We start from the raw sequence: 12935 nt of genomic DNA, 5'->3' as shown, positions 1-12935 counted from the left end.
AGTACTTTAAAATTAATCTTAAGATGCCACATAGGTGAAGTCCCCATACCTGTTAGCCCGGAAGTGACGCCTCCACAGTACACAGTACAGTTGCTTGGACTAGACTGATTTACGACCTCATCATATGATAGCTGTTTGGTGTTTGCTGGGGAGAAAAGTTTAATATTTTTAGTTTATAAAATGTTCAGAAAGAGGAAAGCAATATTAACTACACTACTGTAATGGTAATATTTATCTTGATCAAAATGCTTGTTTAATACATATTACAATTTGATTAAGGATTAAACCTCCCCGAAGAATATCTAAATATTACTCAGTATTCTCTAATTAATAGGAGACTTGACATTAGAGATATTACTTATTATTTATAATTACAAAAATGAAAACTAAGTACATTTTTGAACAGTAGTCTTGATTTGCTTCTCATCTATTTCTGCAATAAGTCTCCGGGAACAGCTCTAACATTTAAAATCTAGTGTTTTTTCCTCCAAAATTCCACATTTCCTTTTCTTCTCCAATACACCTACACTCATATGTACTCTTTGGAGCTGGAGGCTTTCGGGTTGCCCAGTTAGTTCTGATTTGTCTTCCACCAAGCCACTGGCCACCCATCTGTTGAATGGCGTTTTCAGCATCCTGTTCCACACAACATTAGAAATGACAAAGAAGCCACTATTAGTTGATGTTAAACAACTTTGTGCAAAAGAGAAAACTCATGGTTGCTTTCCACAAATGTTTTCTTAATGGAATACTTTATGATATACACAATATATGACAGCTTTCCTAAAATACAATGGTGCTTTCATTTATTTTACAATGGTGCTTTTAAACTGTCTTTCTTTTACCTCATAAGGGCTTTTGGGAATTTTAATCACCTGAAAGACTCGAGCCCAAAAGCCCTTGTGAGGTAGCCATTGTCAAGTTCACATAACAACCCAGACTATTATGGATGAAAATCTCACTTTATACAATCTAACAAGCTTTCAACAATAGTGTTTGGTTACTCATTCATCTTACAAGTAAATACTGAGCAGTCATCATGTTCTAGACAGCAGTTAACGTCAAGTGCTGGCAATACAGTCAGAGGCAGACACGGTCTCTGCTGCCATGGAGCTTCCATTTTTTGGAGGGGACAAATAAAGTAATTATTAGTTATGGTTAAGTGCCATGACAGAAACAAAAGGCTGAGAGCAAGAATACGCCATGCTGAGATACAGGGATGGGAATCTACCTTAGGGCGGCACGATTAGGGAAGGTCTCTTAGAAATGACTTTTAAGCTGAAACGAGATGAAAAGGAGCTAGAAAAATAAAAAAAGCAGAGTGTTCCTGGTAGAGGGAAAACCACTGCAAAGTGTGTTAAGGCAGGCAAGAGTTTGGTACACATCTAAAAGAAGCATGTGAAACACGACTAGTTTCACTGGAATCTAGTGTGCCAAAAGGAAAAGTATGAGAAGAAAAAACTGATTATTTTAAGTAAGAGATTATCATGATCCAATTTATGTCTTTAAGAAGGCCATCCTTATGTTTTAAGGAGAACAGTTTGGGGAGATAAGACAGTAAAAAGACACTTTCTAAGACTAATGTAATATTCAGATTAAAAAAGAATGCTGGTGACCAGGACTAATATAGTAGCAGTGATGTAATCTAAAGGAAGAGTCAACAGATGGGGGTGGTGGGGGGGCAGTGTGCACAGTAACTAAAAGGGCAGGAATCAAAGCCAACTCCTAGGTTCCTGCTTGGGCAGTAGGGAGGACAGTGCTGGTATTTACGGAAATGAGAAGCCTGGAGGAACAAGTTTGAGGAAGAAACAATTATTTAAGACACATTAAGTTTCAGGTACGTGTAAGACATCTAAATGAAGACAGTTTGTTGGTTAAGTGTGAAGTAAGTGGAGCTGCAGATATAAGATTCAGAGCCACGAAGAAAGAGTGTCCTAGGATAGAGCCCTGAAAAACAGCAAAATGTGAAAACTGGGTAACGGAGAAATTGCGAGCTAAGGTGACTAAGAAGGAATAGCTACTGATGAAGGAAGAAACCCACAACAATGTACTGTCAGAGAGCCAAGCAAGCAGAAATCAATAAGTGAACTTGAGAAGAGTAGCCTTGGTATAGAGTAAGAATAAAGCCAACTTAAGAATAAACTGAAAAGGACGTGGGGTTCAGCTTTGGTTAGCCTGTGTAAACCATAGCTTTGGTAAGCTTATGTGGGCTTAACCTAGCACAAAAGAACAGGTAAGTTTAAGGCTAAAAGCTGTTCTTGAGACACATAAAAAGGAAATGATTCTTAAAAAAGAAACAAATATTGCTTTCCACACTAACCAGTCTGAACTCGTAAGATGTTTAATAACTCTCTGTTGTTGGCTGAACTGTGTCACTGAAATTTATATGAAGTCCTATCTATCCAGTCTTATAATTGTGAAAGTGACCTCATTTGCATTTGAAATAGGGTCTTTGCAGGTATATTAGTTAAGATTTGGTCATACAAGTTAGGGTGGGCCCTTTTAAAGAAGGGGTTGTTATAAGAAGATAAGAAGTTAACAAGGACACACATAGAGGAAAGAGGGTCATGTGAAGACAAAGGTAGAGACTGGAGTGATGCAGCTACAAGTCAAGGATCCAAGGATTGCCAGTTACCACCAGAAACTAAAGAGAGAAGGAAGGATACTTCCAGCATCTTCAGATGGAGCATGGCCATGACGACAACCTGATTCTGGACTTCTATCCTCTAGAAGAACTTAAGAGAATCTTTTTATTGTTCTAGGTCATTCAGCTACTTTGATACAGCAGCCCTAGAAAACAAATATAATTATATGCTCATATACAACGACAGGAAAGACTTCCTCCACTGTAACAGGAGGAAGAGGGAGAAGGTGAGAGCATTTAATGTAGGTTTGGTGGTAGAAAGCTGAGGGAATTTCTGTATGATAGCTTTTACTTTCTCATTTGAAGCTCAGGGTGATGATGAAGAAAAAGAATGAGGAATATTTGAGGAGAAATGAGGGAGCATGAAATAGTTTTTCAAAGAACAGGGAATCAGTTTTACTAGAGAAACACAGGTTTACAAAGACAGTACCACGTATTTATCTATGTGTAACCACTAAATTAGAAGTGAAACCAGCTGACTCAATTTCTCTCTAGCAACACTCAGTTACTTCAGAGTAAGCAGGGAGGTATGCTCAACCAGCCCTGGAGTTTGCCTAGGACACACAACACAGGAGAGGCAAGGGAGCCAGGTTCAATTGCAATCAGTGCTGTGGCACTTCACAACACCAGAGAATGCCTGCCAGTCACATAGCACAAAGTTATAGAAACTAAAATATAAATGTGGGAAGATCAAATTGTATCACTTATTCAAAGTTATATACCTCTTGTGTGATGATTGTCAGGATTATAATCCATGTCTGGTAACTACAGAGGTCACACACAGACATCCTCTGCTATATCTGACTTTTATACTAACTATACGTTAAATAGTGACATATAGCAGCAGAATATATTCCATAATTCCATAATAATTCCATATTCCATAATTCCATAATGCAAAAAAGTGAGTTTTTACTCCACCCAAAGCTCTCAACCTGTATCACCAGGTATCACAAAACATTGACAACCTATTTATCAGTCCTTTAAGGTAAATGTGGCTATCAGTTCATTGCATGAGGTATTCTTCTATCTTCCCTAAATATTATGCTGTGATTAACAGTAAAGCTTTAAGAACTAGTTACAGTCTCATAGTTTTTATTTTTTCATCTCCTTTTACACCTAGTAGATGGGATCATACATGACAGAGCTTTTACATCTTCACCTCTCAATATGCTTTACCATTTGCAATTTTTCTAATATACGGATTTTTCCTGACCTCTTAGATTAATACCTGCTTCTTAGAAGACACTTTCACTTCATGAGAGGAAGATGATAGTTATAAAAGAATCTGATCAAAAGATACGATGCCACTGTGTGAACCGCTGACACACAATTACAGTGTATTCTGCCTTCTTTTGCCTTAACTTAAAAGCCATGTTAAGGACTTCCCAGGTGGCGCAGTGGGTAAGAATCCGCCTGCCAATGTAGAGGACATGGGTTCGATCCCTGGTCCAGGAAGATCTCATATGTTGAGGAGCAACTAAGCCCGTGTGCCACAACTACTGAAATCTGCATGCTCGAGGGCCCACAACAAGGAGTTGTGCCCCCCACTGTCCACAACTAGAAAAAGCCCTCTTGTACCAATAAAGACCTGGCACAGACATTAATTTAAAAAAAAAAAAAAGCCATGTTAACATTTTTAGGACTGATTTTTTATTTGAAAAGTAAATTTTGGAAAAGTAAAATGGCTGCAAGCTGGCTGTTACAGCGAATATCTGGATAGGGAGGAATAACCAGACATTAGTTTCAATATAAGCAGACACAGGAACTAGAAAATATAAGACAATCTGACACTAGTTGGCATAACTGCAAACAGACGTTTTTAAAAACTTGGAAGGAACTGGTACAATAAATGATGCTTATAAATTTCACCCGATGTGGAGAAAAGGGAACCCTCTTACACTGTTGGTGGGAATGCAAACTAGTACAGCCACTATGGAGAACAGTGTGGAGATTCCTTAAAAAACTGGAACTAGAACTGCCATATGACCCAGCAATCCCACTCCTGGGCATACACACCGAGGAAACCAGAACTGAAAGAGACATGTGTACCCCAATGTTCATTGCAGCACTGTTTATAATAGCCAGGACATGGAAGCAACCTAGGTGCCCATCAGCAGACGAATGGATAAGAAAGCTGTGGTACATTTACACAATGGAATATTACTCAGCCATTAAAAAGAATACATTTGAATCAGTTCTAATGAGATGGATAAAACTGGAGCCCATTATACAGAGTGAAGTAAGCCAGAAAGATAAACACCAATACAGTATACTAACGCATATATATGGAATTTAGAAAGATGTTAACAATAACCCTATATGCAAGACAGAAAAAGAGACACAGATATATAGAACAGACTTTTGGACTCTATGGGAGAAGGTGAGGGTGGAATGATCTGAGAGAACAGCATTGAAACATGTATATCATCAAGTGTGAAACAGATCACCAGTCCAGGTTGGATGCATGAGACAAGTGCTTGGGGCTGGTACACTGGGATGACCCAGAGGGATGGGATGGGGAGGGAGGTGGGAGGGGGGTTCAGGATGGGGAACACATGTAAATCCATGGCTGATTCATGTCAATGTATGGCAAAAACCACTACAATACTGTAAAGTAATTAGCCTCCAACTAATAAAAATAAATAAATTTCACCCGAAGTTATCAATGATAACTTCAAATGATACCTATTTCAAATACTCCCTTTATCAAAGAAAATCCTTTCTAAAATACATTTCATAGTATCAAAAATTTTAATGGCTCATTCTAAGGCACTCTTGCACAAAAAATACCATATTTTTGCACTTATCACTGGCAAACAAACGTAACATAGAGGCAATACAATAAAATTAAAGGTTAATGAAACCTGAGTGTATAATCCAGTATTAATGCATATAAAGTCTCCTACCATCCACCTCTGTATTTTTAGAAGTGTGATATCTCTGCATTTAACTGTTTGGAACCTTGAGTTATCACACTAAAAAAAACTATTTACTTGAATTAGTAACATATTTACAAGGTTCAAACTTCACATAGTAACAGCAAGAAGTTTCTTGCCCTCCTGCCCATGTGCCTCTCATTACCTAGCCCACAAACAGGAAACCTTACAAGTGTCTTGCTAATCTCTGCAGGGGGAATGCAGGGGGAAAAGAAATCACCCCCACCCTGCCCCCTGCCACACACACACACACATATAATATGCTCTCTTCTTTTTTACACAAAAAAGTTTTTTCACCTGATAATATCCCATGGAAATGTTTCCATAACCAGTACTTACAGAGTTCCTTATTAGTTTTCCTTTTGTAAACAGCACAGTATTACATTGTATGGAGAACATACCAAAGATTTTATCCAGCTGTCATAAATATAAGCCTTTCCTTCTCTATAACCTCCTTTCACCTCTCATTTGACAAACTATGCACTCCTTCCTTTTCTCTGAAAAACTCAGAAACTTCAAGCCTATGCAAATTCATGTTCAGTAGTGTTTACTGAATGAAGGAAATGATGAGACATTTTCAAATACATTAATATACTATTTTTAGAAAAATTTCCACCCACTGGAACATTTTATTAGTTACTTTTAAATTAACATGGGAATATAAAACAGGGAGAAAACAAATCAAATATATAAATGAGATACTCAATATCGGTCCTATCTTTTGGATGATGATTTAAACACCTCTCTTTTTTTTTAAAGAACTATTTCTGTATTTATTTATTTGGCTATGCTGGGTCTTAGTTGTGGCATGCAGAATCTTTAGTTGTGGCACGTGAACTCTTTGGTTGTGGCATGTGGGATCTAGTTCCCTGACCAGGGCTTGAACCCCGAGACCCCTGCATTGGGAGCACAGAGTCTTAGCCACTGGACCACCAGGGAAGTCCAACACCTCTACTTTTTATATTCTGAAAACATTTTCTCAGTACTTTGCATGCATCAGGTGCTAAATACATGTGCTTAGTTGCTCAGTTGTGTCCAACTCTTTATGAGCCCATGGACTGTGGCCTGCCAGACCCCTTTGTTCATGGGATTCTCCAGGCAAGAATACTCGAGTGAGTGGCCATTCCCTTCTCCAGGGAATCTTCCTGACCCAAGGATCGAACCCCAGTCTCCTGCATTGCAGGGGGATTCTTTACCATCTGAACCACCAGGTAAGCCCAAGGTGCTAAATAAATGTTGACTAAATAACCAAACAGGGGAAAGAAGGTATACTCCAGTAAGAGTACTAATTATCAGTGATATGAACAAATGGTAGATGACAAAAATGACTAAAAATTGAAATGAAATGAACGTTTTTGTTCTTTCTTCTTATACTGCACATGCACTTTTTATTGAGCTCACCCATTTGTTGAAAAAGGAGACAAAGCCATATCCCTTAGACTTTCCTGTCGCCATGTCTTTTACCACTCGGGCATCTCTGAAATCAGAAACAATCAGAAGTTTAGGTTTGCAAACTCTCCTCTGGATATCAAGTGAGAATTTCATACACAACTCATTTTCATGTTTCATCTTCATTAACATGAACCTTTAATACAAATTTACCTTTTATTCTACAAAATTTATCATGTATTAGCAAATGAGGCTTAATTTTATAAACATGCAAATCAAAAACTTTTAAAATATATATGTATACATTTTACAGAAACTGCCTCCCACTTCAAAAAGTTTTTACATTTTTAAATATTAAGCATGGTAAAAGCAGCTATTCACATGAATTACTTAACTTATAGGGTTCACTGGCACACTAAATGAATGGCTTTCTTTAACCATGCAATTTATAATTTGCTATTTTACACTATATACTACCTAATCATTAAAAAATTAAAATAGAAAACTGGAAACTAAAAGAATGAAAAAGTTGTATATTCCCTAAATCAATTAATTTTTTTCATTTTCTCAGATCAGTTCACACCCCCCTTCTGAACTATGGGTAAATTTTGAAACTTGACATTTTCAGAAATGTTAAATTATTGAAGAAAAATACTAGACACACACTTTAGTCTTATTCTATATAAGAAAAGATTTTATACTAAATTCTAAAATAGCAATCATATAAGATTGATTGGAAACTACAAGACATAAAAGCAAAATTTTAAAAAGTCAGAAAGTAAAAAAGCACGCCAACATTTATCCACTGTGAACCGTAGCTTGTAGTTAGCCAGGGCAATTCTGTCCATTCTTCAGAGATACTCTGCAAAATAACCAGAGCCCTATTATTTGAGATTGAGTGAAAAACCCAGCCATGATAGCTAAAACTCCATACCTCAAAAAATTGGACTCAAATTGTGCTTCGCAGGCAATCTGCTTTTAAGTTAGCCAGGTATGTCACAATGCTTGTTCTCTCAGGACACATGAACAAAACAGGCACTTTCACAACAAAAACCCAAGTCAGAAAGCCATGCAATATAATTTTATATTAAAGTATACATAAGCATATTTTGATAAATTTAGGAGTGATTTATTAAGTGCTTAGGGTCAAAATGACAAGAGGTGATGGTGAAAGAGGAAAACTAATGCAAGTCACTTCTCAATATGTAAAAATATTTATGGTACACATGCATTTAATTTGTAGCTGAATTCTTCTACAGCAAAATCTGTTAGACTACCCTAAACTCAAGGAACAGGAAAAATTTAAGCTGTATAAATTAGGGAAAGAAAGTGCTGTAATTTTTATACCAAATATTTTAATAGGCCAACATTTACTACACAACTTTTATAAATCAAGCACTGTTGTAGAATCTACAGACAATACCTGACTATCATGAGAATCTCTCAATATATGTATTTATCAACGTATCTCCTTTAATTTAAAAAAAAAATCAAGAAGTGATGCTACCAACTGAAAATGGTTCCTTCAAATTTAGAAACACTAACTCTTAGGACAACCTAAAGCTTAGACATTATTTCAACCGAAAATTATAAAACTTAAAGGTCTTATCAAGAAAAAAATCATATATACATCAGTAATCATAGTAGACTCTAAGAAAATCTACAGACTGCAATTATGATACCAACATATTTAACAAAAAGAAATTATTGATTCTTGATTAAAAAGTAATGAAATTACTAAAATTTGGATGTCATTTAACTTACACTCACCAATTGTTAAACAATCTTTATCTTAACCCCAAACTAAATATCCACGCTTTCAGAAAAGCTACATTCAATCTAAACATTTAATAATATAGCATTTAATCTGTTAAAATGTTAGAAAAGCCTTTTCTTCTTAAAGTTAAGTTTCAGGAAATGTTAGCCTTGATTCATATATTATCTGAAAGAATTCTCTAAGGAAGAAGTAGCAAAGATACAGATCAGAGTTCTTTAATCCTTTACAGTCCTGTGACTATGCTGAAAGTGGATAAAATTTACAAAGATACTACACACCAAAATGAAAACAAGCACAAAATTTTGCATACAGAAATTTATAGAGCCTTTAAGAGGTCAAAGGTTAAGACTGTCCAATCTAGACATTTGAAAGCCAGCTAACCATCATCAAAACCCTAAAACAGACTAAAAAGAACATTCAAGAAATTAGAACTTTATTTTCCTAAAGTCAGTTCTAAGAGATCAAGAAAAATGTCACCTAAAAGAAGAGCCCATCTATAAACTCTAATCTTGTGACTGCCTTTAAAGTTGGCCCCTTACTTATGATCATTCTTTGGTCTCTATCCATTTTCATCCTCCTACCAGCGAACTAAAACTCTTCAAATGAAAATTCCCAAATTCAACATCAATGCCACCAGCATTTACTTTCCAGTCTCCTTCTCATCTCTGCTGTTGGTCTGTTTATCAAACCAAATCAAAGCTAGCATTTTCTTTTTTCTACTCTTCTAGCTGGGACACCAATAATAAAGCAACCAGAAACTCTAAAAACTTTGTTTTCTAGATTCAACAATTACTTCTAAGAAAGTGCAATAATCAACTTATTCTTACTCTACTACAGGCATGCTTTTCACAATATTAAAGTTCTTTTATGATGAATACTTGAGTGAGCTATTTATAACAGGCCTAAACTGTACAATTAATAACAATGCAAGCAATACAGTGCTTCAAAAAATACTAAGAGGCATTATTATTGTTGTTAATAGCAAAAATAACAACAACAAAAGGACAGATATCCTGGAATTAATATTTAATAACTGCTTTTTAAACTATTAAGGTTTCTTTTTGTTAAAATATATTAACAGAAAATGCATGGTATCATAGAAGTGCCAAAGGGTCTAAACTTCTTAGTCACAGCACAAATTCACTAAAGATTATGACCAGGCTAGCAAGACATTCATACAAGAAACAGGATGCAGGACAGCACATTCGTCTCTTAAAAGCTAATGCTAATTGAAAAAAAATTTTAAGATAATTGAAGACCAAAGATTTATCAATGGGAAAATAATCTTTGGCTGTTAACTGCTTGAATAGGCTCTAAACAATACATTTATTCAAGTGAATATTAATACATTACATTCAGGTGTTAAAATTAATGTCCAAAAAAATTCACAACAGATTTTCAAATTACTTCTATAAAAGATTGTTTCTAATTAAAAGCATTTTTAAATTTAATCTTCTGTTACTTACGATATTCTTCCAAATGGTGCAAAAGCAGCTTTTATATCTTCAGTTGTAATTTCTGGACTGAGATCACCAACAAAGACATGGAAATGATCTTATGGGGGAAGGAAGGGGAAGTGAAAAGAAAAATACAATTTTAGAATTTAAAAAAATGCTAAGATCTATTCAATAAAGTATTCTTAAAGTAATTTATGTATTACAATAAAGTATAAGTAAAACTATCCTATATCTAGACAAATTCTATCAGTTTTAAACATAATGAATAATGAATCAAGGTGACAATACAGGAAAGATTCTCCTATGATATATCTAATGGGAGACTGATAGTTACATTTCTACTTATAACCAATTATTATACTGGCCAAAATAAACTAGTAATATATAACAAGTTTTGCAAAAAAAAAAGTATATATATATAAATAAATGACTTAATTACCATTCTAATAGTAATTATTCACATTTATTCAGTTTACCACTACATTAAATCTTTACAAATTAAAATAGTGGTATTATGAGTTATTAGGCTAGATTTGCCTCAGTTAAGACAGTTTACTGAAGCTAGCTATGCGATATACTTGGTTTAACCATATTTTGTGAAGAACAATCAAAGAAATACCTTGCATTGCAACAGTTTGATGTTAAAGTATTTGAGTTTTCTCAAAAGCCAACAGTTTTGGTTGCCCAGACATTACACCATTCAGTTTATGTGAATCCATGTGCAAGTGAACTAAGACTGAAGGCAACAGAATGAAAACAGTAATCCCTTCACTTTATATCAGAGTCATTAAAAAAGCACTGGAGAGAAATAATGATCCCATATATGAAGTTTTCTTAAAAAGACAATGTTCAAAAAAAAAAAAAAGAACACTTTAAATATACAAAATAGTTGGATCAACACTTTAAATGGACATACATATCAATTCTGACAAAGTATATCTGGAAAGAAAAGTTACCCCTACTTGGCAGGCCTTAAGCAACATATTAGGTTGCCATTTGGGAGACATAGTTTCAAGTGCAACTCAAGCAATAAGATCTCCGTATGAAGCACAGAACTTGACCTCAAGGAAACAGGGTATCTTGCCCTTCAGTGGTGAAGTATTTCTAAGGCATCAGCTGCTACCAAGGGGGGAATCAGAGAACTTGAAATAGCACCCAAGTAGTGGACAAGCCACACTTGGTCAACACTGGGAAAAAGGGGGAAAAATATTGCCAGAGAGACAAATAGAAATACTATCCCTCCCTCCCCGCTCCCCCCAACATCAAACAAAAAAACTTCAGGTGGTTAGTGAATACCCTTTCAAGAGATTTCATTTTATGTTTAAGAAGATACAATTACCTTGTGAACGCTGTGTGCTGACAACGGTACTACCTGATGACAAAGATTAGATTTGTTCTTAAATTTATTAACACAAACACAGTCAATCATATCTTAGGATAACGATCAAAACATTACTGCAAATGTATGATGTTTATATGCTTTACAAGAAAACTACTATGTACAATAAACACAAAAGGTCAAAGAGTATAAAATATACTTACTGCTTGTGTCTTTCTTTTGACTGCTGGGAGTTGTTGCCCAATTCACTTTGACTTCCTAAAAAAATTTTTTCTACATTTATATTTCATAAAAATAAAGGTCATAATCAGGTATTACAAGATTTGCATCTATGACTACAAAGGTATATGTTTGACAAGAAGCATTCAAAATTTTCTGGTCAAAATTTCAATACTTAAAAAAAAAGAATTAACAACTTTGTTTCATTAAGTAAGGACATTAAAAAAATCATTACCATCTGTTATCATTGCCAATTTTTTTTTTTTTAGAAAAGGCATCTTAACATTAGGAAAAATGCAGAAAGGACATAATCTCAGAATTATTTCATTTTTCCCTTCAATACTTATTTTTTAATGTACACTTCTGCAAATAATATTAACAAATCCTAACTATACATAACTTCTCTATTAACATTCAACTAAGCTGCCTAAAAAACCAAAGAATTTTTTCTCTTTTATTCTTCCCCATTAGTAGTCAGCATTCCTATGTTTCAATAAAGCCTGGTAATTCAACAGTTACCTCAGTATTTACCATGTGCAAGGCACCATGAAGAATACTAACAAACACATGCTCTAAAAGCTTTACCCCATCTTTTTAATATTAATTGTGATCGTTTTCTTTTTTTGTTTTTTTTTTTTGTGATCATTTTCTGTAAAACAAACACAATGCTTCTAAAATGAAAACAAAACCTTTTACAACTCAGAATTTTCCAGTGTATGTCACCTTCTTTAATTACGATAGCTTACCTTACCCATTATCTTCCGCCCATTCATAGCAGCTAGTGCTGCAGCTGCATGACGATGCTCATAAAACTCCACAAAACAATACGGATCATTTCCAGCTGTCTGTTGAAGAAGAGACACAAAAGTCAGTTTTAAGCTTTATATACTGTCCTTACTTTAAAACTATACAAAGTTTTATACAGCTCAGTACCAGACCATGAAGAATGAGGGGCTGTTCTGCAAGTAAATGTTTAGGATAAGGCACTAAACAACAACAACAAAAAATTATCTTTATAGAAAGCTATCTTCTTCAACAGCTTCTATTATTCTACTATATGTAATTTAGTGTTTTATTAATGACTAAACGTTCTAATTAACCTTCTTAAACCTATTACTAAAATAGAAGTAAATACACTCTAAAAACTGAAGACATTCTCAGATAAGTAAAG

General features: G+C 34.8%; 1 protein-coding gene across 12 annotated transcripts in view; it reads right to left on the bottom strand.

Annotated features, from left to right (window-relative positions):
• Positions 1 to 12935, bottom strand: part of TIA1 (TIA1 cytotoxic granule associated RNA binding protein) — a 36106-nt gene that overhangs the window by 10177 nt on the left and 12994 nt on the right. For 5 of the 12 annotated variants that reach the window (XM_043917528.1, XM_043917522.1, XM_043917524.1 and 2 more), the window contains exons 3-9: positions 12511 to 12609; positions 11749 to 11803; positions 11546 to 11578; positions 10216 to 10303; positions 6985 to 7060; positions 528 to 636; positions 50 to 145 (exon numbers count right to left, since the gene is read on the bottom strand). In XM_043917528.1, the coding sequence (XP_043773463.1) occupies positions 50 to 145; positions 528 to 636; positions 6985 to 7060; positions 10216 to 10303; positions 11546 to 11578; positions 11749 to 11803; positions 12511 to 12609 (556 nt within the window). Of the gene's footprint in view, positions 1 to 49; positions 146 to 527; positions 637 to 6984; positions 7061 to 7768; positions 7835 to 7906; positions 8011 to 10215; positions 10304 to 10825; positions 10943 to 11545; positions 11579 to 11748; positions 11804 to 12510; positions 12610 to 12935 lie in introns of those variants that run through there. The other 7 variants (XM_043917527.1, XM_043917525.1, XM_043917526.1 and 4 more) reach the window with 5 other exon arrangements.

The sequence above is a fragment of the Cervus elaphus genome, chromosome 11 (assembly GCF_910594005.1).
Source record: "Cervus elaphus chromosome 11, mCerEla1.1, whole genome shotgun sequence".
Lineage (NCBI taxonomy): Eukaryota > Metazoa > Chordata > Mammalia > Artiodactyla > Cervidae > Cervus > Cervus elaphus.
Note: the sequence above shows the minus strand (reverse complement) of the source record. Positions and strands in the feature narration are given on the sequence as shown.